The 25,652-nt window shown below is 29.7% G+C and overlaps 1 protein-coding gene across 1 annotated transcript in view; it reads left to right on the plus strand.

Moving 5' to 3' along the window:
* The window catches only part of LOC136974002 (stress-induced-phosphoprotein 1-like), a 42,156-nt gene extending 17,228 nt beyond the window's left edge, over positions 1–24,928 (plus strand). The window contains exons 2-13 of the mRNA XM_067268771.1: positions 762–971; positions 12,852–12,996; positions 13,065–13,206; positions 14,058–14,268; positions 14,342–14,468; positions 16,960–17,062; positions 17,142–17,262; positions 21,616–21,712; positions 21,787–21,948; positions 22,519–22,622; positions 24,171–24,334; positions 24,416–24,928. Of these exons, the coding sequence (XP_067124872.1) occupies positions 762–971; positions 12,852–12,996; positions 13,065–13,206; positions 14,058–14,268; positions 14,342–14,468; positions 16,960–17,062; positions 17,142–17,262; positions 21,616–21,712; positions 21,787–21,948; positions 22,519–22,622; positions 24,171–24,334; positions 24,416–24,488 (1,659 nt within the window). The 3' untranslated portion in view covers positions 24,489–24,928. The remainder of the gene's footprint in view (positions 1–761; positions 972–12,851; positions 12,997–13,064; positions 13,207–14,057; positions 14,269–14,341; positions 14,469–16,959; positions 17,063–17,141; positions 17,263–21,615; positions 21,713–21,786; positions 21,949–22,518; positions 22,623–24,170; positions 24,335–24,415) is intronic.
* The last annotated feature ends 724 nt before the right edge of the window (positions 24,929–25,652 follow it).

Raw genomic sequence — 25,652 nt, forward strand, 5'->3', positions numbered from 1 at the left:
TAAAAAAAAGGGGGGAAACGTCTACTAAAGGCAATTTTAACGGCAAGCACGCGACTCCCGATCGCGATAGCAAGGCCACTGAGCGGAGAGCGGCGCAACTCCCTATCATCGCGCGATCGCCGGGAAAAAGTATGATAACTTTTTTATTTTTCGTCTCCGGTCCAAAAATAGGGTACCGTTGAACTCGTTTCGGTTTCCTGAGTTCAAATATATAATCAAAGTCCTGAAATTGCATAGGGAGTAATCTATAGTACACCCCAAATAAAATAGAAATTCATAGGGAGTAATCTATAGTACACCCCAAATAAAATAGAAATTATCTGTAAATATATTGTTTTAGTTACTAGATAATTTTATGAGGACTTTTTTACTATTTGTACACATAAATGTATTATTTTTATTTTATATATACAATTTATTACGAGAACATATCAAAATCAAATAAATTACAGTATAATCACTCTCATATTCTCTCAAATGGATTTTTTTATTATATATAATAAAAATTTAGTTATAAGGATTGAATTTAAACATAATAAATGAAATATTCTACATAAAATGTAGTCAGATTTAAATTGTATGTGTAGAAATTTTTAATGAAATTTATTCTATTTTCTTCATATTACAGAATGACTACCTAAAATTTCAAATAGAATTAAAATTTGATATTAACATTGTCTAACATAATTTTTAAATTTAAATAGAATAATATGCATTTATACTTTCATTTACAAAAAATATAATTTCTAAAATTTGTTTAGGTTAATACCTTGAAAGACCAAGGAAATGCTGCATTAAATGCTGGAAAACTTGATGATGCTGTAGCATTTTATACTGATGCTATTAAGTTAGATCCATCCAATCATGTCCTCTATAGTAATCGCAGTGCTGCATATGCAAAAGCAGAAAAATTTAAAGAAGCATTAGATGATGCAGAAAAAACTATAAGTTGTAAGCCAGATTGGAGTAAGGTCTGTATATTGAATATTTACAGTATTATATATTGTCTTATATATAATAATTGGAAGAAATTATATACAGTAGTATTGTACGGGATTGATATATATGTATATACAGTAGTGTTCACTTATAACAAACTCTCAGCTATAATTAATCAATTTTAAGTATGAATGACACACCCATAAGAGCAGTGTTATGTTTTTTTTTGGCTACAATGAACCTGTATATAACAAAGAATATTTGGATTTTAAAAAATGAAAGTTATTAATTTAGTTGCCTTTACATTCTTATCTCTTGTTTTATTCTGTTATAGTCAACTAAGACCTATCTTATTAATAGGACATTTACAGACAACAGGTGAAAAATAAAGATTGTGTTTTTTTCTGATTAAGAACTTATACTTATTGCAAATAGCTATCACACCAGTGTAAATGTCCTATTAATAAGATAGGTCTTAGTTGACTATAATAGAATTAAACAATAACTTTCATTGTTTTATTGTAACAAATTATTCATACAAAGAATACTCTTGAGTTATTTCTAGGATTTTTAAATAAAAACTTTCGTGTAAGATAATGGGAGTGACATGAAAAGGTTAACTACTGTAACTAATTTCAATGCACACATTTATCACTAATGCACATTAATTTTGATACACACAACAAATTTTTCATTACAAATTTAAATTTTTATTCTCTCTATAGTCTACCAGTTTTCTTATTTCACTAAGGTATTTTCTGAGGTTTATTTACCTAGCCATTAACAATGAACTTAGAAATTTACACTGTCAAGGATTTTCATTTGTTAGTGCTGTAATTTTAAATGTTATTTTTGATCTGTTATTAACAGTTAAATGATTTTGTGATCTGTTATTAACAGTTAAATGATTTTGTTTGATTTCCTGCCCATTTAATGTTTGGAAATTGGAAGTATGCTTTAGATTAGCTAGAAAATTTCAAAATCAAGCTGTCATAAAATTTAAAATTTATGCTGTTATTGATTAGAAAAATTCTGTTTACTGATGTTGGTCATAAAGAATAATGAACTGCATGTAATATTGAGGTATATCAACTTGCTATTGGTAAGTTGGAATTATGAAGTACTTTGCTTAAGTCCTTGTGAAATATGACGACTCAAAGCACTAATCAGTGTAAACAGAAACATAAGTCATTTATGTTACAGACTAAATATGAAATTAATAAAAGGTTGAAAAGCGGTGTAAAGCAAAGTGAATTATGTAAAGAAATGAATATAACTAGATTGACAATTGATACCATTTGGAAGGAAAAAGACAAAATACTCACACGTGTTCAAATGTGAAAATTCAAATGCTAAAAAAAACTTAAAATTAGCACATGATGAATTAGATAAAATATTGTTAAAATGGTTTTCTCAACAGAGACTTAAGTTATGGTGCTATATTGCAGTCAAAAGTGAAACAGTTAGAAGTAAATTGGAAAAGAGTACCAAGTTTAAATCCAGTAGAAAGTTTAATTGAGAGATTTAAAAAAAGACACAATATTGGAAGCCAAAAAAATTATTGGAGAAGCAGCTGCAGTAAACATGGACATTGTAGAAGGCTGGTTGCAAAACAAGTGGCCCAAAATTAGAAAATTTTCAAGATTTTGATATCTAACACTGATGAAATGAGTCTGTTTTATAAGCTTACACCAAATAGGATGCCAAAATTTAAAGGAGAAAGCTGTGAAAGAGGAAAATTATCTAAAGAAAGAATTACTATTCTACTAGCAGCAAATCTTGTGGGAATGGAAAAGAGAGAATTGTTAGTAATCAGTAAATGAAAAATCCAAGATGTTTCAAAAATTGACAACTACCAGTAAACTACAAATTTAACCAAAAAGCTTGGTTGACCTCTGTCATTTTCTGTGGTATACTGTGAGAATGGGATGAATTGAGAAAAAAGAAATGAAAAATTTTATTATTGATTGAAAACTGCCTGGCACATCCCGACATCAAGAATTTACATTGCATTACACTGGTGTTCATGCTGCCCAATATAGGTTCAAACTAGTCTTTATATCAAGGGGTTATACACAGCTATTGGCAAATTCTCCTTTCAAAAATAGTAACTTCTATAGATAATAACAAAGAATTGTTTTATATAAATCTTGATACAATAAACTTTGTCCATATGGCATGGCAAAATGTATCAATGCAAATAATAGCAAATTGTTTTCAACATATGCTGGCTTTCTACAAACTAACAGAGAAGAGTTCAATTTAAGTGACGACATTCCAACAATGAACTTTTGAAAAGTAAACTTACCAATGAAACAAAAGGTGTTCAAGATGTGCTCCCCCTGCAGTTACCAGATGCATTTTCTGACTACAATTTTGAAGAATATGTCAGAGTTGATGACAATGTTATAGTAGAAAACTTTTGACTGATGATGATATAGCTTCAGTGTCTACCAAAAATAATGAAATTAGTGAGGATGAAGATGACAATACAACTTACACAGATGGTGTCGATGCTCTGATAATGCCAATTTCTAAAGTTTTGGAAACGTTATTGTTATTTGAGAGCTTCTCTGAGGTAGAATTGTGTATTACAGAATGCTTTGCAGCTAGCAAAACTAGACAAACAAAAATAGCAGAGGTTTTTAAGCAGCCATATGCATTTATATTGATGTTTTAACAGGCAGCTTCTTATGTAATAATTTGTTACATTTTATCTTTGAGACATTAAACTTTTAGCTTTTGAAAATTAGACTGTTTTATTTCTTATCTGATATAAAGAACATTGGTTATAAACAGACACTACCGTATATAGATTTATGTTTTTGCAGAGAGTTGGGATTTGTATATGCATTCAATGGATTGTACAAAGATAATTCTGATTATCAATACACACTATTTTACTACATATACTGAATTTTATAATATTTTATTATGAAATTCCATGTTTGTGTATGGTATACATACAATAAAAATATAAGTAAAATGTTCTAAGCACATTTTACCATTTTTCTGTTTATTGTAAATTGTTACATAAGTATCTTGGGTGGAACACAAATTTATGCATATTTTTTTTTTTACCTGGCACCTCTGGACTGCAGTACCTGCATAAAACAAGAGTATAAAGTATAATTAACTTAATGATTCAGGTCTTAAATATTTTTGTCATTATAAGTTTCACTTTTGAAATATACATTCAATCGTGAGGTGATCTGGTTTGGCTTGGGCAAATGTCGACTTGCAGATCAAGTACATGTGAAAAATGCAACTACAAACTGTTAGAAAGTGACATTCTAACTTGCTCCCAGTGTCTAAACTCAGCACATTCTGATTGCTACGGCATAGTTCGTACAAACTTTCTAAAATTAAACAAAATGTCTAAGGGAAACTGGAAATGTTCAAGCTGTAAGGAAAATGCCAAAGAAATAAGTTAGTTTTGGAAGAGAACTTGGTGGATAAAACAGATGAAAACAATTTGGGTGAGTCCAACAATTCTAATTTGAACCTATGCAAAATGCTTAATTCTTTTGGCAGTCAAAGATGACAAAACCTCTCACACTCCAATGACACTCAACTTTATTGTATAAGAGAATTTTGACAAAATATTTAGAAACCTGAAGACAATATACAAAGAAGTGGAAAACATTAAGACAAATAGTTAAATACAAAAATCTAGAATAACAATCTTAGAAAATAATAGTACTTTTCAAGGAAATATTTCTGATTTGAACGAAGAAATTGCCAACATAAAATCGGAACTACTAATTTCTCAGGATAAAAAATTTGGAGCAAATATTGTGTAATTCTATGATAGAAATTGCAGGAGTATCTGAACTTCAAAAAGAAGACCTAATCGACATAACCAATAAAATAATCACGCAAGTGGATAATAACTTCGATAAGAGATCAATTATAAATGTCCACCGAGTTAATCAGGACTGAAAAATTCAAAATGCAGCAAATAAACCAACACACCCAATAATTGTAAAATTCGTAAATGCCATTACAAAGCAAAAAATTATCATCATCATCATCAAGGAAAAGAAACTGCACATTACGACAAATAATTGTGGTATAGTGAGTAAAGAACAACATTTACATAAACGAACACTTGTCGCCTTATAACAGAAATCTTTTCTATAGAACTAGACTGTTGAAAAAGCAAGGAAAAATAATAAATACATGGACTAATGGAGGTAATATATACATAAAAAAAGACATTAATTTCTCACCAATTCGCATACAATCTTTACAACAAATTGTCAGCTTATATGATGATGGAAGAACTTCTAGAACATAACAAGATAACAGATTTTACAAGTAAAGGGCTGTATGTTTTTTACTGCAATGTTAGAAGCTTAAACAATAAATTTTCAGAAATTATGAACATTATACAAGATTATAACTGTAATTTGAGCATACTAGCACTGACTGAAACCTGGACAAATGAAAGCTATCCACCAAAGATGCATAACTATCAAGAAAAGAAAATCGAAAGATCACCAGGTGAACATGCAGTATTGTCCTATACATTAACAAGAATCTAAATTATAAATTAATATCAAATTTAACTTTTATGGAAAACTATATAGATATTTTAACAATAACCTATAGTAAATATATGTTGGTGAATCTCTACCATTCTCCGGCAACAAATTCAAATAGGCTTTTTGACCTGTTATAGATGGTGATCTCACATAAAACCAATAACAAATGCTGAAACCATAAATTACTAATTATCGGAGACCTTAACATTGATTTGCTTAAAGAAGATTCGATTAGCACCAGTGAATTAACTAACTTTTGCTTAACTGAAAATCTCACAATTTTAGCAGACTTATCACAGCCCACTAGGTACGGCAATCAAACTCACTCGTTATTAGACATACTGTAAGAATAACATAAGTGAAGCTAAAGTTTTGATCCACCAGTATCTAGTCTCGGATCACCTTCCTTTACTTGTCTTTATTCCTGATAAAGACACAGCAAAAGGAGGAAAAAGAATTATAAAATGATGCAAAATAAACAACTTATCAATAAAATTATTATGGGGCGCTCTTCTTTCCTGTTTCTCTTGGAATTATTATTACACGAGACCTTTCAGTGGATGAACTTGCAGATTATCTAATGTCTATACTATTAATATTCATTGACAAATACCTTCCAGAAAAACATTTAGAAATAAATAAAGAAATTTTCTTTTTAAATGTATTAAAGAAAATCATAAAACTAAACAGAAGGACAACATTAAAATAAAATCATTGCAGGTTAACGGAAATCTACTTGAAAATGATGAAATCATAACTGAAATTTTCACAGAACATCTAAATAGCGCATGGAACAAGGAATCTACAGTAAGAGTGAATCAGCCCTTACAGTCAAATTTGTCTACAAGAACACTAAATTCTTTTGTATTGGAGAATACAACTGCAAATGAAGTCTATTATACAATAATGAACTTAAAAACCTGTACTCCAGACATGGATAACTTAAATATGGACATAATTAAAGCAATAGCATATATCATCGCTAATCCTCTATCTTTTCTGATAAACAAATCCTTCAAAACAGAAACCTACCCGAAGAAATTAAATTATAATATAGTCATACTGATATACAAAAATAAAGGATCTAAAAGCAACATAGAAAATTACCATCCAATTATCATCATCCCCGTGCTAGTAAAAATAGAGAAAATTTTCTATAAAAAACTTTGGAAATACATTGCCAATCTAAATGTGATTCACTGTCGTCAATATGCTTACAGACAAAACTTCTGTACAATAGATGGCTTATTACATTTCAAACAGGAAGTTACGAACAATTTAGAAAAATCCCATTCAGTAATAGCCTTGTTTCTAGACTTATCAAAAGCTTTTGACAGCATAGACCTCCAGATTCTCAAAAAAAAAACTTATTAATATTGGCTTCAGAGGAAGTGCCTGTACAGTGGTTAATGTCGTATCTGTTAAACTGAAGATGTCAAGTAAAAGTAAACAATGCATATTCAAAAACCTTCTCACCTAAAACTGGAATTCCCCCAAGGATCAATACTTGCACCATTACTCTTCAATATTTACTTAAATGGCCTATTTGAAGTGATACTAGAAGTGAAAGTAATAGCATATGCTGATGATATTGTCCTAATACATTCCAACAACAACCCCCAAGCAGCGCAATACGAACTAAATAACATCCTCTGCAAATTAAGTGATTACACGAGCTCAAATACGTTAAAACTGAATGAGAACAAAACAAAATATTTCTACTCTGTAAATAAAATAAAAACATTGACAAGGAACAACTTAAAATAATAATAAATGAAAAGAAGATGGAAAGAATTAACTGCATAAAATATCTCTGTTTTAATAGATGATAAACTCAGATACGACAAACATATCGAAAATTTAACAAAAACTATCACTGAGTTTACTGGCATAATCAAAAAATACAGGATTTCCTAAACATAAATACGATAAAATGTTTATATCATATCTGTACAGAGCCGAAAATTCAATACAGTATAACTATATGGAGGACCACATCAAACTGCTACGAATCAACTTCCTATTGTTATCAACAAGAAAAAATCAACAACATAAAAACTTTATATGCAAAGCAAACTGAACTTCTTGCCTTTAAATTTATAAAGCTTAAAACACACAACAGTTATCTTCTAAACATTATTGAAAATCATCGCAGGAAGGAAAACTACAGCCATCATTTAAACCATAACTTCTTAAAACCCTCAACAAAACTTTTAATTGGACAAACTGCCCCAGTCTTTCAAATGATAAAATACTGGAATTTGTTATATAAAGATTTCCAAGAGATAACTAACAAGAAATTCAACTTAAACATAAGAAAAAACTCCCTCAGATCTTTAAAGTAAAAACGTTTTAACTGAAAAAAATAATCAACAATTCTGTAGATCAAAGACCTTTTTCCTTTACATCAAAAAAAGAAAAAAAACATAGGAAAAGGGGGAAGTAAATTTCCTAAGGGATTTTGACTACAACAGATAAATTACTGTATTTATTCACATATAAGACTAGGTTTTTATTCATTTTTTTTACAGCTTTATAAACCTAGGTCATCCTATATGCTAGGCAAAGGATTCTTTGTGTTTTTGCAATAATTTCTGTGAACCGTGTATACTTCATGCTGTCATTATAGGTCTACAGTCTATTTAGCATAAGTTGACACCTACTGTAAACAAATTAAGACACACTTTCCTTTGTTTATTGGTTTAATCCTACATCCATTAATTAAAAACTGCATTGCATCTCATTATAAATGTAGTTATTTTATATTAGTTAAATTGTTATTTTTAATGAATATTAGCATATTCTGAATCATTAAAAATAAACTTTTCAAGTCATGCCATTATAATGTTTTGGTTTTGTTTTCCATTCAACATGTATTAAGGCAAACATGGTTGTTTGGTTAATACATGCATTTGATGATATTTTATTTGTATTAAACGAAATAAAATGAAAATTAGATTTATTAATACAATTCTATTTATTTTGATCTCTAAAGTCGCACCTTGTCTTGTATGCGAGATCGTCTTATATCCGAGTAAATACATATTATTATTATTATTATTATTGTTGGGTTAAGTGAGATATACTCGGTTAACACCGGTGGCTGTGTACTATGCCGGACCAGAGTCAAGGCATAGTAACCAAAACAGAAATTAAAGAAGTGTATCAGTGTGTGTGTCTGTATTCAGGAATTTTCTCACAATATGACATGTATTCAATATAGTGGCTTTCTGCAGTGTGATGTATGTGTTTCTATTCAATTCCAATGTGCCCAGGCTTTTGTGTAGTATGTGTGGTATGACACCTGTAGAGGAGAGAACAACAGGTACAATAAGCACCCTATCCATCCTCCACAGATGCCTTATTTCCTGGGCGAGTTCTGTGTACTTGCTAATTTTTTCAGTGCATGCGTTTTGTATATTGTGAGTGTTTGGAATGGATATGTCTATAATGTATGTGATTTTATTGTGTTTGTCAATGAGTGTGATGTCTGGTCTGTTGTGGTAAATTGTTTTATCTGTGATTATGGCTCTGTCGTAGTACATTTTGTGCGTGTTGTTTTCCAATACTGTCTGTGGAATGTATTTGTAGTATGGTTCGTGGATGTCTACTAATTTGTGTTTCTTTGCAAGCTCTTGGTGTATTATATTTGCTACTTGATTATGTCTGTGTAAATAATCTGTCTGTGCCAAGAGCTTGCAACCAGAGGTGATATGTTGTATAGTTTCTGGCATGATGTGACATTTTCTGCATGTGTCATTTGTGAGTGTTGCATCTTTGAGTATGTGTTTTCTGTAGTTTTTAGTATTTATGACCTGATCCTGTATGGCAATCATGAATCCTTCCGTCTCCCCAAAGAGGCATCCCCGAGCTAACCAGCTGTTTGACGCAGTTTTGTCAACAAAATCCTGGGCCAGATCATAAGGATGCCTGCCATGGAGTGCCTTTCGAGCCCACGATTGCTTAATGGTGTCTATGCTTTTTATATGTTGTGTTGTGTCCATATGATGTGAGTGTAAGTTTAATGGTGTGTTATTTGAGTCTGCTAGAGTTACTGCTTTATGTAATTGTGATGTTTCTTGTTTTTTGTAGAAAAACTCTCGCAGTGACTGTATTTGTTTGTAGTGAAGGTTAACTATGTCAATCAGGCCACGTCCGCCATCTTTACGTGGAAGGGTTAATCTTTCTGTGGCGGATTTAGGATGATGTTGTTTATGCTTAGTAAGTGTTGTTCTTGTTTTCCTTTGGAGTTGCTCGAGATCTGTGTGAGTCCAATGTATAACTCCAAAAGAATATGTGAGTACTGGGATGACATATGTGTTTATTGCTTTAACTGTGTGTTTTGCATTTAACTCTGTTCTGAGAATAGCATTTAACCTACTTTGGTATTCTTTAATTAATCTTTGCTTTATTTGTGTATGTTCTGTTAGTTTGGCCTGTTGGAATCCTAAATACTTGTAGAACTCGCCCTCTTCCATGGATTCAATAATGTCTCCATTTCCAAGTGCAAAATCTTCTTTCTTCAGGATTCCTTTTTCTATGTGAACTGTTTTGCATTTATCTAGGCCAAATTCCATTTGTATGTCCTTGGTGTATGAATGTGTGATTTGTAGGAGTTGATGAAGTTGTTTTTGTGTGGATGCATAAAGTTTTATGTCATCCATGTACATGAGATGTGACAGTGTAAACTGTGTTGTTTTTTTGTGTCTGATATTGTAACCATATTGCGTGTTGTTTAACATGTTGGATAATGGGTTCAGGGCTAAGCAGAACCAGAGAGGACTCAAGGAATCTCCTTGAAATATTCCTCGCCTAATAAAAATTTGGTTTGTTTGTATGGAAGTGTTACTAACCCTGAGATGTAGTGTTGTTCTCCAGTGCTGCATAGTGTTTTGAAAGAATGCAATGAGTGATGGATGTATTTTGTACATGTGTAGAATATGTAGCAGCCAACTGTGTGGAACACTGTCGAATGCTTTTCTGTAGTCTATATATGCCATGTGTATGTTTCTGTGTTGTTTGTGTGCTTGCCGTAGAATGACTGAATCTATGAGTAACTGTTCTTTGCATCCCCTGTGGTTTCTACGACAACCTTTTTGCTGTTCTGTTAGAATGTTGTGTTCTTCAACGTGTTTGTATATTTTGTTTGCGATACAGGATGTCAATAATTTGTAGAGTGTTGGAAGACATGTAATTGGTCTGTATTGTGTGGGGTCTGTGGTATTGTTGTTTTTAGGTTTCATGTAGGTGATGCCCTGGGTAAGAAAATTTGGCATGTCTTGTGGATTGATGATGATGTGTGTTAGATGTTTAGCTAGTTCCTGGTGCAGTGATGTAAACTTTTTGTACCAGAAATTGTGAATGTTGTCTACACCAGGTGTCTTCCAGTTGTGTGTTCTGTTAACAGTGTATTGGAAATCATGTATGTTTATTTCAACACAGGGCATAGTTGGTATGTTGTGCAAGTTTCTGTTCTCCTCCTCGATCCAGCCTGCATCAGCATTGTGCGTGACAGCACTGGACCAAAGAGAAGACCAATATGTTGTGAGTTCTTCTTCTGTTGGTGTGCCACTGTGCTGTGTAACAGTGTTTGCTTTGTTATTGATTTGTCTGTAAAAGAGTTTTTCATTGTTTGTAAATAATTTATTTTGTTGTTTTCATAGTGTACATGTTTTGTATCGTTTGAGTCTACGTGCTTTGGCAGCAAGTTTTTGTTTTAGTGTATCAATGTATTCTGTAATGCGTGTGTTGTGATGTTCATGTTTTGTGTGTGTTTTTATTTTCTTGAAAATGTTTTTGAGCTGTTTCCTTAATTTGGGTGTTATGTTGTTTTTAGTGTATTGTGTTAGCCTGCCTAATTGCTGTCTAATGTCATTTATTTGTGTTTCTATTCTTCTCTGCCAGGCAGGCTTGTGATAGAATTGTGTTTTCTGTGTATTTGTCTGTGATTGTACTTTCAGTCCATGGTGTGTCACTACTGTGACTGCCCCAGCATAAACTAATGTATGAATGTCTGCGAGTGTAGAAATTGAATGAATGTAGTGTGGTAGTAAGTGTAGTGTTTTTTCCTACTTCCTTTGACGTGTTGATTTTTGGTATTCGTGGTCGTTGTGTGGGATCTGTACCTGTATATTTAGTGAGTGTTTCCTGAAACATAAGTGAGAGCGTATTAACTAAATCCAAGTCTATGTTATCAGTGATGGATGAGGAAGTGTCTGTAGTATCATTAGTGGTAATTGTTGTATGTGTGTTATTATCAATGCTTGTTGTTGGATTATCCTGACAGGTTACATGATCTTCATTAATGTTAGATGTTTCTGTCTGTTGATGTATTTGATCAGCAACCTGTTGTTTGATAAGTTCAAGTGTTGTTTGTGGAATAAGATTGTTGTGTATAATTGTTCTTTTTTGATCAACAACCCTTTGTTCGGTGACAGTGAGATGAGGATACTGTTGTGTGAATCTATGGTGTAGTTGTTGTCTGTATGCTGTCATGTTTGTTTCGAGTTTTGTGATGGTGTAATAAGTATGGATGATAAACTCGTTCATTTCTACTGTCCATTTCATCCGTTGGCGTGGTTTTCCAGCCTTTGTGGTCTGTGGATGCATTGCCACAGAAACACCAAGGCTGGGTTGGTTCCTCACATCTGTTGAGGGCATTGCAGTAGCCATGCTTGGGCCGGTGCTGCTTTCGCCACCGGTAACCAAGGGAGACTGTGACCTATTTTTCGAACGTGAGCCTCTGCCTAACCCACGAACGCGGACCTTGTTAACCCGGGCGACGTCCGAGCCGGTATCACACTTTGATCTAGTTATTACCATGATGAATATCTCCACAGAATGTGGGCGTGGTCACTCTTAGCTTCATTTCTCCCCATAGACCTTACTGGCATGGGTGTCCCTACCAGGAGCTTATGCTCCTGCTTGCATTGCCCTATGGATCAGTAAAATTACTGGGCTCTCCCACCACGACCAGGTGGTGACCACGGGAGAGTTATTATGTTGGGTTAAGTGAGATATACTCGGTTAACACCGGTGGCTGTGTACTAAGCCGGACCAGAGTCAAGGCATAGTAACCAAACAGAAATTAAAGAGGCGTATCAGTGTGTGTGTCTGTATTCAGGAATTTTCTCACAATTATTATTATTATTATTATTATTATTATTATAAATTATACTGAAATAACTAGAAATAAGATGATATTACAAAATCTACCATTTATTCATGATTCTATAATTTTAATTACTCAAATTTACTTCATAGTAAAAAATTTGAATTTTTTCCATAAGTTTTAATTTTTTGTTTAGTGAAATTTTGATCTTTATAGTTGAGAGTAAATTAAAATAGATTTTATTAAATTATTAGGGATATTCTCGTAAAGGAGCTTCATTAGCTTATTTAAAACGTTATGAAGAAGCTATTGAAGCATATGAAGAAGGTTTGAAACATGATCCTAATAATGTGCAATTGAAAGAAGGTATTAAAGAAGTTGAAGATCAAATGGCAAGAGGTTAGTTGAATGATTCTCATAAATTATAAATTATTTGTTACTGTTTTAAATATTTTTTTTTTTTTAAGATGGTAAAGGGATACCAAATATTTTCAAAGATCCATCATCATTGTTGAAACTTCATAATGATCCTAGAACAAAAGATTTTTTTAAGGATCCAGAATATGTTAAAATGCTTTCACAGTTACATTCCAATCCTTCTGCTATGACGTGAGTATATTATTTTTGTTTTTCAACTGTAATAAAAATAAAAATTTCTGAAAATTATTATTAAAAATTGTTAAGATAAATTTAAATAACAAAATCCATGATCCAAATTTAATTATAAAACAATTAAAACCTAAGTTTTTTTTAAATTATGAAATTTTTGTACGGTGCTTATTCTGCAACTTGAACACAAACTATATGGTGTATTTTCTCGGACACATGGCAAATTTCATCACTAAGTTTTCTTCAGTTGATACGTGTATTAAGTTTTGTACACGTTTCGGGCTGTTGACGCCCCTCTTCAGCCAACTTTAATTCACAGATTTTGCAAACATAAAATTGTTTTAAAACCTCTCTGTACATTAATTAATTTTTATCATCTAGTCGATCTTTTCTCATCGAGGCCAGAGATTCTGTTGTACAAACGAATTCTTATTGGTTTTGTTGCGTATGACTCTATTCATTTACATAGTGATGTGGTAGATGGTGCCACGAGGTGGCCCATCTACCACATCACTATGTAAATGAATAGAGTCATACGCAACAAAACCAATAAGAATTCGTTTGTACAACAGAATCTCTGGCCTCGATGAGAAAAGATCGACTAGATGATAAAAATTAATTAATGTACAGAGAGGTTTTAAAACAATTTTATGTTTGCAAAATCTGTGAATTAAAGTTGGCTGAAGAGGGGCGTCAACAGCCCGAAACGTGTACAAAACTTAATACACGTATCAACTGAAGAAAACTTAGTGATGAAATTTGCCATGTGTCCGAGAAAATACACCATATAGTTTGTGTTCAAGTTGCAAACCTAAGTTTTTTTTTAAATTATGAAATTTTTGTATTTTTAGATCTCTTTCATTGAAGGATCCAAGAATGTTGACCACGCTTAGTGTTTTACTTGGTATTGATCTCGAAAAAAGTGATGATGGTAGTGGTGATGCTTCAATGGATGATTCAACTGATATTCAGAATGATAGTTCAGCAAAACCTAATACTAAAAATGAGAATGCACAGAAAGCAGAACCAATGGATGTAGATATTTCTGAAGAAAAGAAGAAAGTAAGTTAGAAACCAATAAAATTGTTTAAAATAGTTTTTATTTTACAAATTTAATGTAATTATTTTTTCACAGGCTTTAAAAGAAAAAGAAGCAGGAAATGCTGCTTACAAAAAGAAAGATTTTGAAACAGCTCTGCAACATTATGATGAAGCAATTAAATTGGATCCAAATGATATGACATTCTATACTAATAAAGCAGGTTGGTTTTAAAAATTTTTGTAAATTATATAATAAAATCTTGCTTTTATTACAAATAATAATTTGTAAATAAATATAATTTTTTTAAATGATATAATTTATATATAATGTATTACTTGATGATGATCATAATAATATAAATATGGTCTGTGGATCTTTATATGGCCTCAAAGCATATTTATCTGGTCTGCATAGCTTGTTTTCACTGTTTTATCATCATCTAAACTAGTTCAAAGCATATAAAGTTTTGAAAAGTCAACTAGAATTAATAGACTTTGCTGCAAATAATTTTTATAAAAACCCTATTTAAGAAGGGAGTTTGTTAAATTTTTATAAATCTCTGCCAGAAGACAATGTTAAAAATTTTAAGATATTTTCTATTTTTGCAAACAAACCTTTTCAAAAATGAAATACTGTATTTTACGGACTATAAGACACACCTGAATTTTGGAGGCAATTTTTCGAAGAAAAAAGTGCGTCTTATAGTCCGTAAAATACTGTATATAAAATCAAAATATCAAACTTACTGTCCAACAAATGTCTGAGTGGTTTTAATATTGGATTCTGTAAAATTTATTTCCAAATTTTCTGACATTCTTTTGAATACAGTTGCAAATTTTACATTGATTTATGCCTATTGTTACTCAGAAATAAAAACATCTTAATCTTAATCATTGTATCTTTTGTACCTACCTCCAGATTTGTCTCTTACAGTTCACATAGTCCTTCTCAGAAAAAGACTGGAGGACCACTGTCCTGTTGCATATAGTTGTTTCAAGCTACAAGTTTTTATAAATGACTAATCATAAGCAATTTTGATTGCATAAAGTTATTTATAATCAGTAACAAGCTGCAAGTATTATGTCTTGTAGCTTGTAACTAATAATGTGTAACATATAATTTTTATGCAACAGAGCTCAGATGTAAACTAAATTCAATGTACTTATTATCAATGAAATAAAATTTTATAATTTTATTTCATTTACTGCAAATAGTTCTGAATTTAAGATTTAAAAAAAAATATACAAAATGTATTCTTATGAATTAGTTTTCATTTTATAATCACAAAAAATAAAACAAAAATATGAAAGCTTGATTTAGTACATTAATTGATTAATAATATTAAATAAACTTATGATATTAAATGATTAATATCATAAGTTTATTATTAAAGATTACTTTCAGATTAGTTTGTTTATTTAATGTTTTTGTTCATACAAGTAGTTTATTTTACAGAAAAGTAACCTTGTCAAAACACTGTTATTTAGTCAGAATTACTATAATACAGTAAAATCTTAATAAAAGGGGGAAATTTCAGAATGGATTTTTTTTCTATGTTGAATTTTAATATAAAATGAGTTTCATTTTATATTTAAGTTACTTTCTGCTTTATAATTAGTATTAAAGTTCACTTTAAGTTTCTGCACTTAAAGTTTAAAAAATGAAATAAAATCTTTTTTGTAAGTTAAGTAAAGACAGTCTGTCCAAAAAATATTTTATTGGTAACCACCATTTATTCTTATCACATGTTCCAGAATATATCTTTGACGACCGAACTTTTCTTTAGAGGCTACTTGGCCATCGGGTTTAAAACATTCTTTAAAAAAAAAAAAAACAGAAAATATCCAATTAAAAATTATAAAATTAAAATTGGAACAGGTGGATCTTACAGACGTCTTTGCTTCTTTCTTCCTTTCCATTCTGGGATTTTCAGACCTTTATATCTACTGGAGAAATGTGCTATTAAATGTAGATTACCATAATCACTGAAACAAAATCATAAAGATGATAATGTCACCTTCCAATTTTGTTAATAAAGTAGCCGAATATAATGCTGTTGTTGTAAATGAGATAAAACATTAAAGTTAAGCTAGGGCTATTGTTATATATAGGCCGATGTATACAGTAATTGTTTTAGTTGTCATAATTTACTTCATAGCAATGCTTTTTTTTTTTTTTTTTTTTACTCTTTCCGCCCTATGGGCACTAAGAGGGCCTCTTTTAGAAGGCCCATTATGGGTTCGGCCAGGTCCACAATGGGGCGATTGGGTGGTGAGGGACGGGGCCTGACATATCCGAAAGGACCACCCCCCGAAAAATTCCTGGGGATTATTCGACCCGTTCGGATTCGATCCCGGGTCCCCCAGAGCAGTAGGCTGCCACCTTAACCGCTCAGCCATCCAGCCGTCTTCATAGCAATGCTGTTAGGATAATATATTATCCTGTTGTGTGTTTTAATCCTCATTGAAATTCACTAACTGTTCCTCATTACTTTATTAATATATTTATGTAACTATAGTCTGTCCAGTGAAAGATTATAGTTACATAAATACATAAAGTTGTATAAACAAAAGTTGACCATCTCTTTAATTATTAGTTGACAGTATAAGATTAAGCTTACATTAAAGATTATTTATAGTAATTATTAAGATTTATATTTTAAAATAAATAGAATTGTATTAATTAATAATTTTTCAAATTTCTTATTACAGCGGTATATTTTGAGAAGAAAGAATATGAAACTTGCATTGAACAATGTGAGAAAGCAATTGATATTGGTAGAGAAAATAGAGCAGATTTCAAATTGATTGCAAAGTATGTTAATAATGGGTAAAGCTTTATCTTTATATAATTAAACTGTAAATATGATAAAATCCTAAATTTGTTTTTACAGAGCATATGCAAGAATAGCAAGCTCATATTTAAAATTAAATAATCTTCAGAAAGCACAGACATTCTATCAGAAATCTCTAGCAGAGCATAGAACTCCAGACGTTCTAAAGAAACTGTCAGAGGTATTGTATTTTATTTTCATATGAATAATTTTTTATTTTATTGTTTTGGATCATAACAAAATTTATTTGTATTATGTGACTATGCTTTCTATTGTGTTTGTATAATTAGGGAATTTGTAATAATTTTTAAAAATTATTTCAAATTTCCTGATTACAAATGGATGGAGAATATTTGACTATATTTTTAAATAATAAATGTATACAGTAAATATTTAATTGTGAAATTTATTGATGTTATATTATAAAACCAGATTATTTATATAACTACCTAGTTTGATTATAAATTCATCATTATAGACTAATTTTGAATTGAAAATTTGATTCTATTTAGTTTTTCTTGAAATGTGTTTTATCGACCATACATAGATAACAATACATAGATACAACAGATAACAATAAGTGTGTTGATGATTAATCATTACACAGTCATATTCAGGTTATATAGTGGATGGCAAATTAAAATTATTTTTTAAATAATTAAATCAGTAGATTCTGTTTTAATTAATAACCTAGAAATTTGAATTTTGAATGCAATAATTTGAAGAAATTAACAAATTTTAGAACAAAATTCAAGTTTCTGCTATCATACTGTTTCATCATTAATTTCCTGCTATTTACATGTTTTGCTAATCCAACATTTCACTCAGGTTATATTAGAAGTCATAGAAAGTCAGGAAATTTGATTTCTTGGTTGCCTTGATTTTTTTTTTTTTTTGCTCACAATATGGTTGACCAAGTGTAGCTGTCTCCAGGCAACGAGAAGTAATGTGATGCAATGTAACTAACAAAAAGGGGTGCAGAATTTTCAGGATCTAAAATTCCTCCCAAACATACACAATTTCTCCAAAAATTATTATTGTTTATTATGTAGTCTGAAAAATTCAAATTAAATCATACAAATAATTCAGTAGGCCTGCCATATAATTTGCAACACTCAACTCATAAGTTAACATAAAAATATTTCAAATTAAAAGAATGCTTTAATTTAAGCACATGTTGTCATCATAGGATAGCATATACAATTATAAACTTGATGCAATATGTTGATTAATAGAAATAAAATTGAAGTCAGTGCCATGAATGATTATTTTTAGCACAGACAGAGATTAATGGACCTTTTGACATTCAAAAATGCAAAATTTATTTATGACTACGACTACAGAATGAATTTTTATAATGCTCAAAAATTTAGTTAAGGATGAACACCAAAAAATACTCTAAAAAGGAAAATTTCAGATTTGGCAAGAAAAGATTTGTATTAATGAAATTGTTTTCCCACCATGGCTATTTTGTCTAACTTCTAAATTTTGTCTAACTTCTAAAATACTTTAACTAAAGTTAATAGGAAAAATTACATACATTTATAATTTAAATAATCTCATTAAAACATTATAACTTTTTGAAATTACTTGAAATTTTAAAACAAGAAAAGCTGGATCTGGGCTCTGGTAATTAATGCTGGCTTCCTTTTGCATTTAGCCCATCAATGTTTGAGTGGATAAAACACCGGTAGTTGGTTGCAGGTTTGCACCAACAAGCTGGCCATGTGGAGTTTTCTGGATTTTAGTGCTAATAATCAAAACACTAATATATTCTTGTTTCTAACACCTAAAATGATCAGTTTTTTATAGAAAGTCTTTCTTGGAGGAATGCAACACTTGCAGTGTGTCCAAGTGTTGCATCATCATCTCCCATCAATCTGTTCATTCTGAGATACTTAACTGCTTTCTTTATCTAATATCATTGAAAGCATTATCTGAAAACACTGAAAAATTTTCACATAGTGTGTAGTGCTGAACAATAGAAATGTTCATATCCAGATATTTGAGATAATTCAGATAATAGATTTTTCAACAATGTGTGAGCCATTGATCCTTGTGGGTCTGCAAATATGTTGACAGGGATCTTTGAGAAGAAAAAGAAGCATATTATATTGTGCAAATAAAAAAAAGTTTCTTATAATATTCACCTTTTATTAAAACATGCCAAATAGGAATGGATTTAGTTACATTAGATTCCTAAGCTACCAATAACCATGATTAGATTGATGACATATTACTTGTTTATCTCAAAATTTCAGATTCTGAATATGAGAAGGCAGTATTTGATATGTGTTTTAAATTTATTCTCTTTCTTTGAATAAAATTTCAATTTTGATAAGTCATTGGACAGTTATTTACTATATAGTAAATCTCTGTTAAATCAGACTTTGCATAACTCTGTACAATTTTTTTTCAAAAAATTGTCTGTAATTTAAAATTTTTTGCCACTATTTATAAATTAATGAGATTTTTCAATGTCCACAAGTATACATCACACTATAAAGGATTACAGTAAAAAAATGGTAATTATATAATTTTTCCATAATTTTTATTTTCCTGGTTGTTACGCATAACAGAAGGAAAGTGTGGCTAACCCTTTGAATCATGGCTTTTTGTTCTTACAAATAAAAAATATTTTTATGTGTATTTCAAAATGTTTTACATAATAGAACTCATAGCTTTCATTACAGAAAAAATATTTTTATTTTATCTGAAAAAAATTCATGTACTAAAAAAAGTACATTGTGATACAATAGTGTAATTATCTCACAATTTATTTTAGTGCATAAAATATTTCTAAATGTGTTCAAGTTATATTATTTCATATGAAACAATTTGAGAAAACAATTTCTACTTTTAACCAAACACAGAAACACTTTACACTTTTGGCACTTGACTTTAGTTTTCTGTGTACAATCTTGCAATTTGTATCTTTGTTGGCTTTTACTTTCAATATCTCAGAAGTGCATGTACTGATCATATCTTACATCTGTACATGAGCAAGAGCATATGGTTTTTACACAAGTGTATTCTTGCTTTGATTTTTCTGTCTTCTAGTTGCTCTATAGAAGTTCGTCCTCTTTTTCTAGGAATTGCTGGAGCAGCAACAAATAACAGTGCTTCAGCTATTTCAGAACGAAAATGAATCAAATGCATGACATTCTTGTTTGGAATTTGAAGACACTTATTTCTTTATACTGCATCCAGCTATTATAAATTGCTAAATCCACAAAATGGAAAATCATCTGCAAAGTACACTTCTTTGATTGTATAAATATTCTGTAGAGTGCCATAAGTTGACCAACCTTGTCAATACCACCCATGCACATATTATAGTCTTGAATTACTTGTGGTCTGTTTATTTGAACATAAACTTTGTTCTTTTTGTCCCGTCTTTCTACAGAATCACAAGTACAGTACCTAATCCTACATAGTTTGATGCAAGTAACACTATTTTATTATCAAACCAATTGTTGTGACACAGTCTGGGGAAGTTGCCCTAACTCCTTGGCATGCCCTCTGCCATTTGTCCTCATAATTTTTTCTGAAGACAGTGGACATAACCCTAACCTATCTTTTCTTATGGTCCTGGCAGAAAGAATTCCAGATTGATTTAGTTTCATTTGCAGGGGCACAGAATTGAAATAATTGTCAAAATATAATCTAAATTCATAGCAAGAGTTAATACTCAGCAGCACTAAATCCAAAATCTGTTTGTAACTGTTTATCAATTTTTGTAGTGCTTCCTTGATAATCTATAACATCATATATAATACCAGATTTTCCACAAAAAAGAAACAGCTTGATTCCCCATTTTTTTGGTTTATTTTTGATATACTGCTTAACATTCAATTTTCCTTTATATGATATCATTTGTTCATCAATAAAAACACCCTCTTCTAAATCAAATAATCTGCATCTAGAAAGAAAGTGATCTATGATTGGCCTAACTTTCCAAATCTGTAATTTTCAGAGTAATTTTCTGTAATATTGTCAGCAAGATGAAGGTTGGTTTTTAATTTGGAAAGTCTGTTGAAAGGAATGTTGTCAGCAATGCTGGATATTTTGATGCTCTTTTCTCAATACATTCAGTATTGTGGAAACTGTAGGTTTCCCATTATAATATGGGATACAAAAAGTTTTCTTATTTCATGTTCAGAAGTGTTCAATTCCAAGCTATTTGTCTACATTGCATACTCATTTGTTCTGTTTGAAATCAGTTCAAAAAATTTGCCACTAGTCTTGATAAAAACTTTACAAAGACTAGTATATTTATGAAAATATCTAATAATTTCATTATTTGTATTTCATACAATATGTGATATTTGGGTTATATTAAATATTGATGTTACTTTGTATTGTTTATTCAGAACATTATATATTAGCAGTGGATTTAATTTTAACATAAAATATTAAAATAACAGATTTTAATAGTTGTGATATAAAACATTTTGGACAAATTCTTTATTATTATAATTATTATTAATCAAATATTCTTTTTTTTTTTTTTTTTACTTTAAAATATATTTAGGTAGAAAAATTAATTAAAGAAGAAGAAAGGAAAGCTTACATTAATCCAGAAAAAGCATTAGAAGAAAAAGCAAAAGGAAATGAAAAATTTCAGCAAGGTATGGAAAAGTTTCATGTATAAAGTTTTATGTATAATATCCTTATTTTTAAATAATGAAATATTTATTTTTAGGAGATTATCCTTCAGCAATGAAATTTTACACAGAAGCCATTAAACGAAATCCTGAGGATGCTAAACTGTACAGCAACAGAGCAGCATGTTATCAAAAGCTAGCAGAATTCCGTTTAGCATTAGAAGATTCTGAGCAGTGTATTAAATTAGATCCAGAATTTGGTAATTTCAGTAGTATCATTAAAATATAAATTATATATCATTTCATAAAATAAATAACTTGATGTGTTAACAAGTAGTAAATTGATGGATAATTAAAATAATAGAAGCTAATTAATGTAATAATTTATAGAAATTTAAAAGTTTACAGGTAATTTTATATTTAAGTTCTCAAATCCAAATTGAACAATAATATCAAAGTTAAAAAACTTTACAATGTTTATACAATGTAATAAATACTTTGGTTTATTGAAGATTCTTTTAATTAAATAATATAATAATAAATTTATTTTAAAAAAAACTGAAATTTAAATATTAAAAACTTATTTAATGTAATTAAGATCATTTATTTAAAACAAAAAGAACTTCCATTATTAGACTATTCTTTTTGTTTTAATATTGCAGAAATTTTAAAAATAGAAATACAGATTTCATATCTTATATGAAATCTATTTCTAGTTTTAAAATTTCTGCTTTAATTTGAAAATAGTCTAAAGTTTTCTTATTCTGATGTTATATCATTAATGATTAAAATTAATCAAGTTTAAAATAACTCTTAATAAATTATTTCAGTTAAGGGCCATATTAGAAAGGGAATGGCATTAATGGCAATGAAAGAACATTCAAGAGCTTCTAGTGCTTTTCAGAAAGCACTAGAATTGGATCCAAATAATCAAGTATGAGAAATATAATTTATAGTAAATTTATAGTGATGTAATCATTTAGGTATTTTAGACTAGAACTTTTTCATAATGAACTAATAAGTTTTTTAAAAAAAATAGTTGTTAATGATATAAATATTTAAATATTTGTTATTGATTGATTAGCACTCATAATGTTTAAAATTTTTTGTCTTAAAATATATAAGTTTTTTATTTAAACTTGATAAATAAAAGTAGTTTTTTACAGAATGTTTTTTAATTCTATTTTATACTTGTATTTATATACACTGCTTCAAAGTCTAAAAATACTAAGTGAATTAAATATTCTCCATATTTTCAATTAGAATATAAAAGATGATAATCTTTATTATTTATAAAAAATAAAATCTGTGTACGCAATATATAATAAAAATTAGTAATAGAGTTCCCACAGTCATTACAAATACTTAGGCAGTGCTTAAATTTTTTGTGATGCTTAAGTCTGAAATTTTTGCAAAAATGCACAAAAAGTCTTTTTAAAACTGCTTAATGACTTATAACCAAATGAGCTATATAATCACATGAACAAAAACTTAAAGAATTGTTTTCTGCTGAACAGTCAAACTAGATAACAACAACTAACGGTCATCAATGGTCAAAAATTTCTTACGTAAGTGGATTCTCTGTGAAGTGGAGAACTAGGAAAAACATTGAGAAAAGTTAAAATTTACGTTAGGAGGCTTACTTCTCACAAATAATCATTATTGATTACATAAGAAATTGTAAAATTAATATAGTTGGTATGAAAATTAAACAGCTATGGTTAGCTGCCTGTAGAGCATTAATGGCAATGAAAGAACATTCAAAAGCTTCTAGTTCTTTTCAAAAAGCACTAGAATTGGATCCAAATAATTAAGTATGGGTAAGGTAATCAAATGGAAACATTTTATTATATAAATAGAAATATGATCAAATGTCCTGGATATGTTTAAATAATATTACTCAACACAAAAAAGAGAAATTACACATTTAACATCTTTTATAAGAAAAAAGCTAGTAAAATTTACATTATCATGAACTATCGTCTGTATAAATTGCTTTTTCATAATAAATAAAATGGTACAATTTCAGTTGATATAATATAAATTTTTGTATTATAAAAATAAAATTCTTGTAATTTATTTTTATAAAACAAAAATACTATGTGTAATCAAATATTTAATAGGATTTATATATTTATTATATTTAACCTCTACTCTTAAAATAAAATGGATTAAAAAGATCTGCTGTTCTCCATTCTAAGATTCTAAGATTTTAAGATGTGTTCAAAATTTATTTAGAAGTGCTTAAAAGCACTTAGCTCTGTTCTGTAACTAAATTATGTTTAGTTATGTTTTTAATTTTATGTATTACTTTAAAATTACTTAATGTATATTTGCATTATTAGTTAGATAAGACTGTCCTACAATAAAAAATCTTCAAACTAGAATAAATGTTTTTTGCATTAACTATAGCTTATTCTTCAATTTTTTGAGTTTTACTTTACATATATACAATGTTAATTTATACTTTGGTATATTTTAGGAAGCAATGGATGGTTATAGAAAATGTGTGCAGGTTTTGAATTCTAATCCAGAAGAAGTTAGAAAGAAAGCTATGGCAGATCCTGAAGTACAAAAGATTTTAGGGGATCCAGCAATGAGATTAATCCTGGAGCAAATGCAGAGTGACCCAAAAGCAATTCAGGAGTAAGATCTCTTTTTTATGTTAAAGTTGTAATTAAAACATGTATATTAATTTAAATAATAATAATAATTTTTTTTTCCCAGACATTTGAAAAATCCAGAAATAGCTGCAAAAATTCAGAAACTTTTAGAATCTGGTATGATTGCTATACGTTGAAAAAAATTATTGTTTGTGAAGCAATTGCCTAATTTACCAAATCATTAAAAGTGTTTATCGGAACACTTTTTTTTGTCTAAAAGTATTATTTTTAAAGTAATCTGTTCATCAACAGCAGAATACACTGTAATTGGGTTAAGAGTCTAAAAGAAAAAAATATATGATCATCTAATCATTATTAATACATTTTGACATCATATATATTTGAAAAAGTAGTTTAGGCCATTTTTGTTGAATATCAATAAATTTTGCTTCAGTCATTGATTAGTACAGACTGATTTATACAATTAAAATGTTTCACATTTGTTGTTAAAGGAATTTAAGAGTATTTTAAAGTTATTAGATGGTTTTTTTAACTATTTAAAATTGGAGAAATGCTCTATCCACTGTCAAAAAGTTGTACACTGTTTCTGTATAAAAATAAATATAATTAACATGTTTTTATTTTTAATATTAAAAAATAATTGCAAAGTCATCCAATAAAAACTTACTTTACTTCACATTTATTTTTTGCATATTAGCATCTGTGTAAAGTTTATACTTTTGTTTCATATTTAATTTAAATACCTTCATAAAAATTTTAGTTTTGAATATACAGTATGTAAAGAAGTTTCAAATATAAATGCTTAATTTTTATTTTTTAAATGGTTTGATGCTCATTTCTTTTAGAAGAAATTATCCATAAAACATAATTATTGTTATAGTAAATATAATAATCAAAATACAACTTAAATTTTGATGTAAAAGTGTTGTTTTTGTTTTAATAATTATATACATAATACATAACATCAGGGGTGTTTGTGCTCCGGGGAAACCCCGGAATTCCGGGGATTTTGAACTTCGATACCTGGAAATTCCGGGGATCGTCGTTCAAAAGGAAGTAGGAATAATAATGAATTATTTATTTTGATCTGGGTAATTTTGTTTGCTTTGAAAGCAGAAAACGCAAGGTCAGTGTGTGTGGTGAAAACTTTTCCTTTCTTTCTCCAAAGGCAGTGATAATGCGTGAAAAGGGGGAAAAAACTTCTTTTTTGTTCTTTCCTTATTGCGAGTTAAGCCGGATGCACACATGCGGCGCGGCAAGGAAAAGCGGCAGAATGACGTCACTTTTTCTCGCCGCGGAGGTCTATTTCGTGCCGCTTTTCTCATGCCGCGAAAGTTGGT

Source organism: Centruroides vittatus, unplaced genomic scaffold (genome assembly GCF_030686945.1).
Source record: "Centruroides vittatus isolate TY-2023 unplaced genomic scaffold, ASM3068694v2 contig_3360, whole genome shotgun sequence".
Classification (NCBI taxonomy): Eukaryota; Metazoa; Arthropoda; class Arachnida; order Scorpiones; family Buthidae; genus Centruroides; species Centruroides vittatus.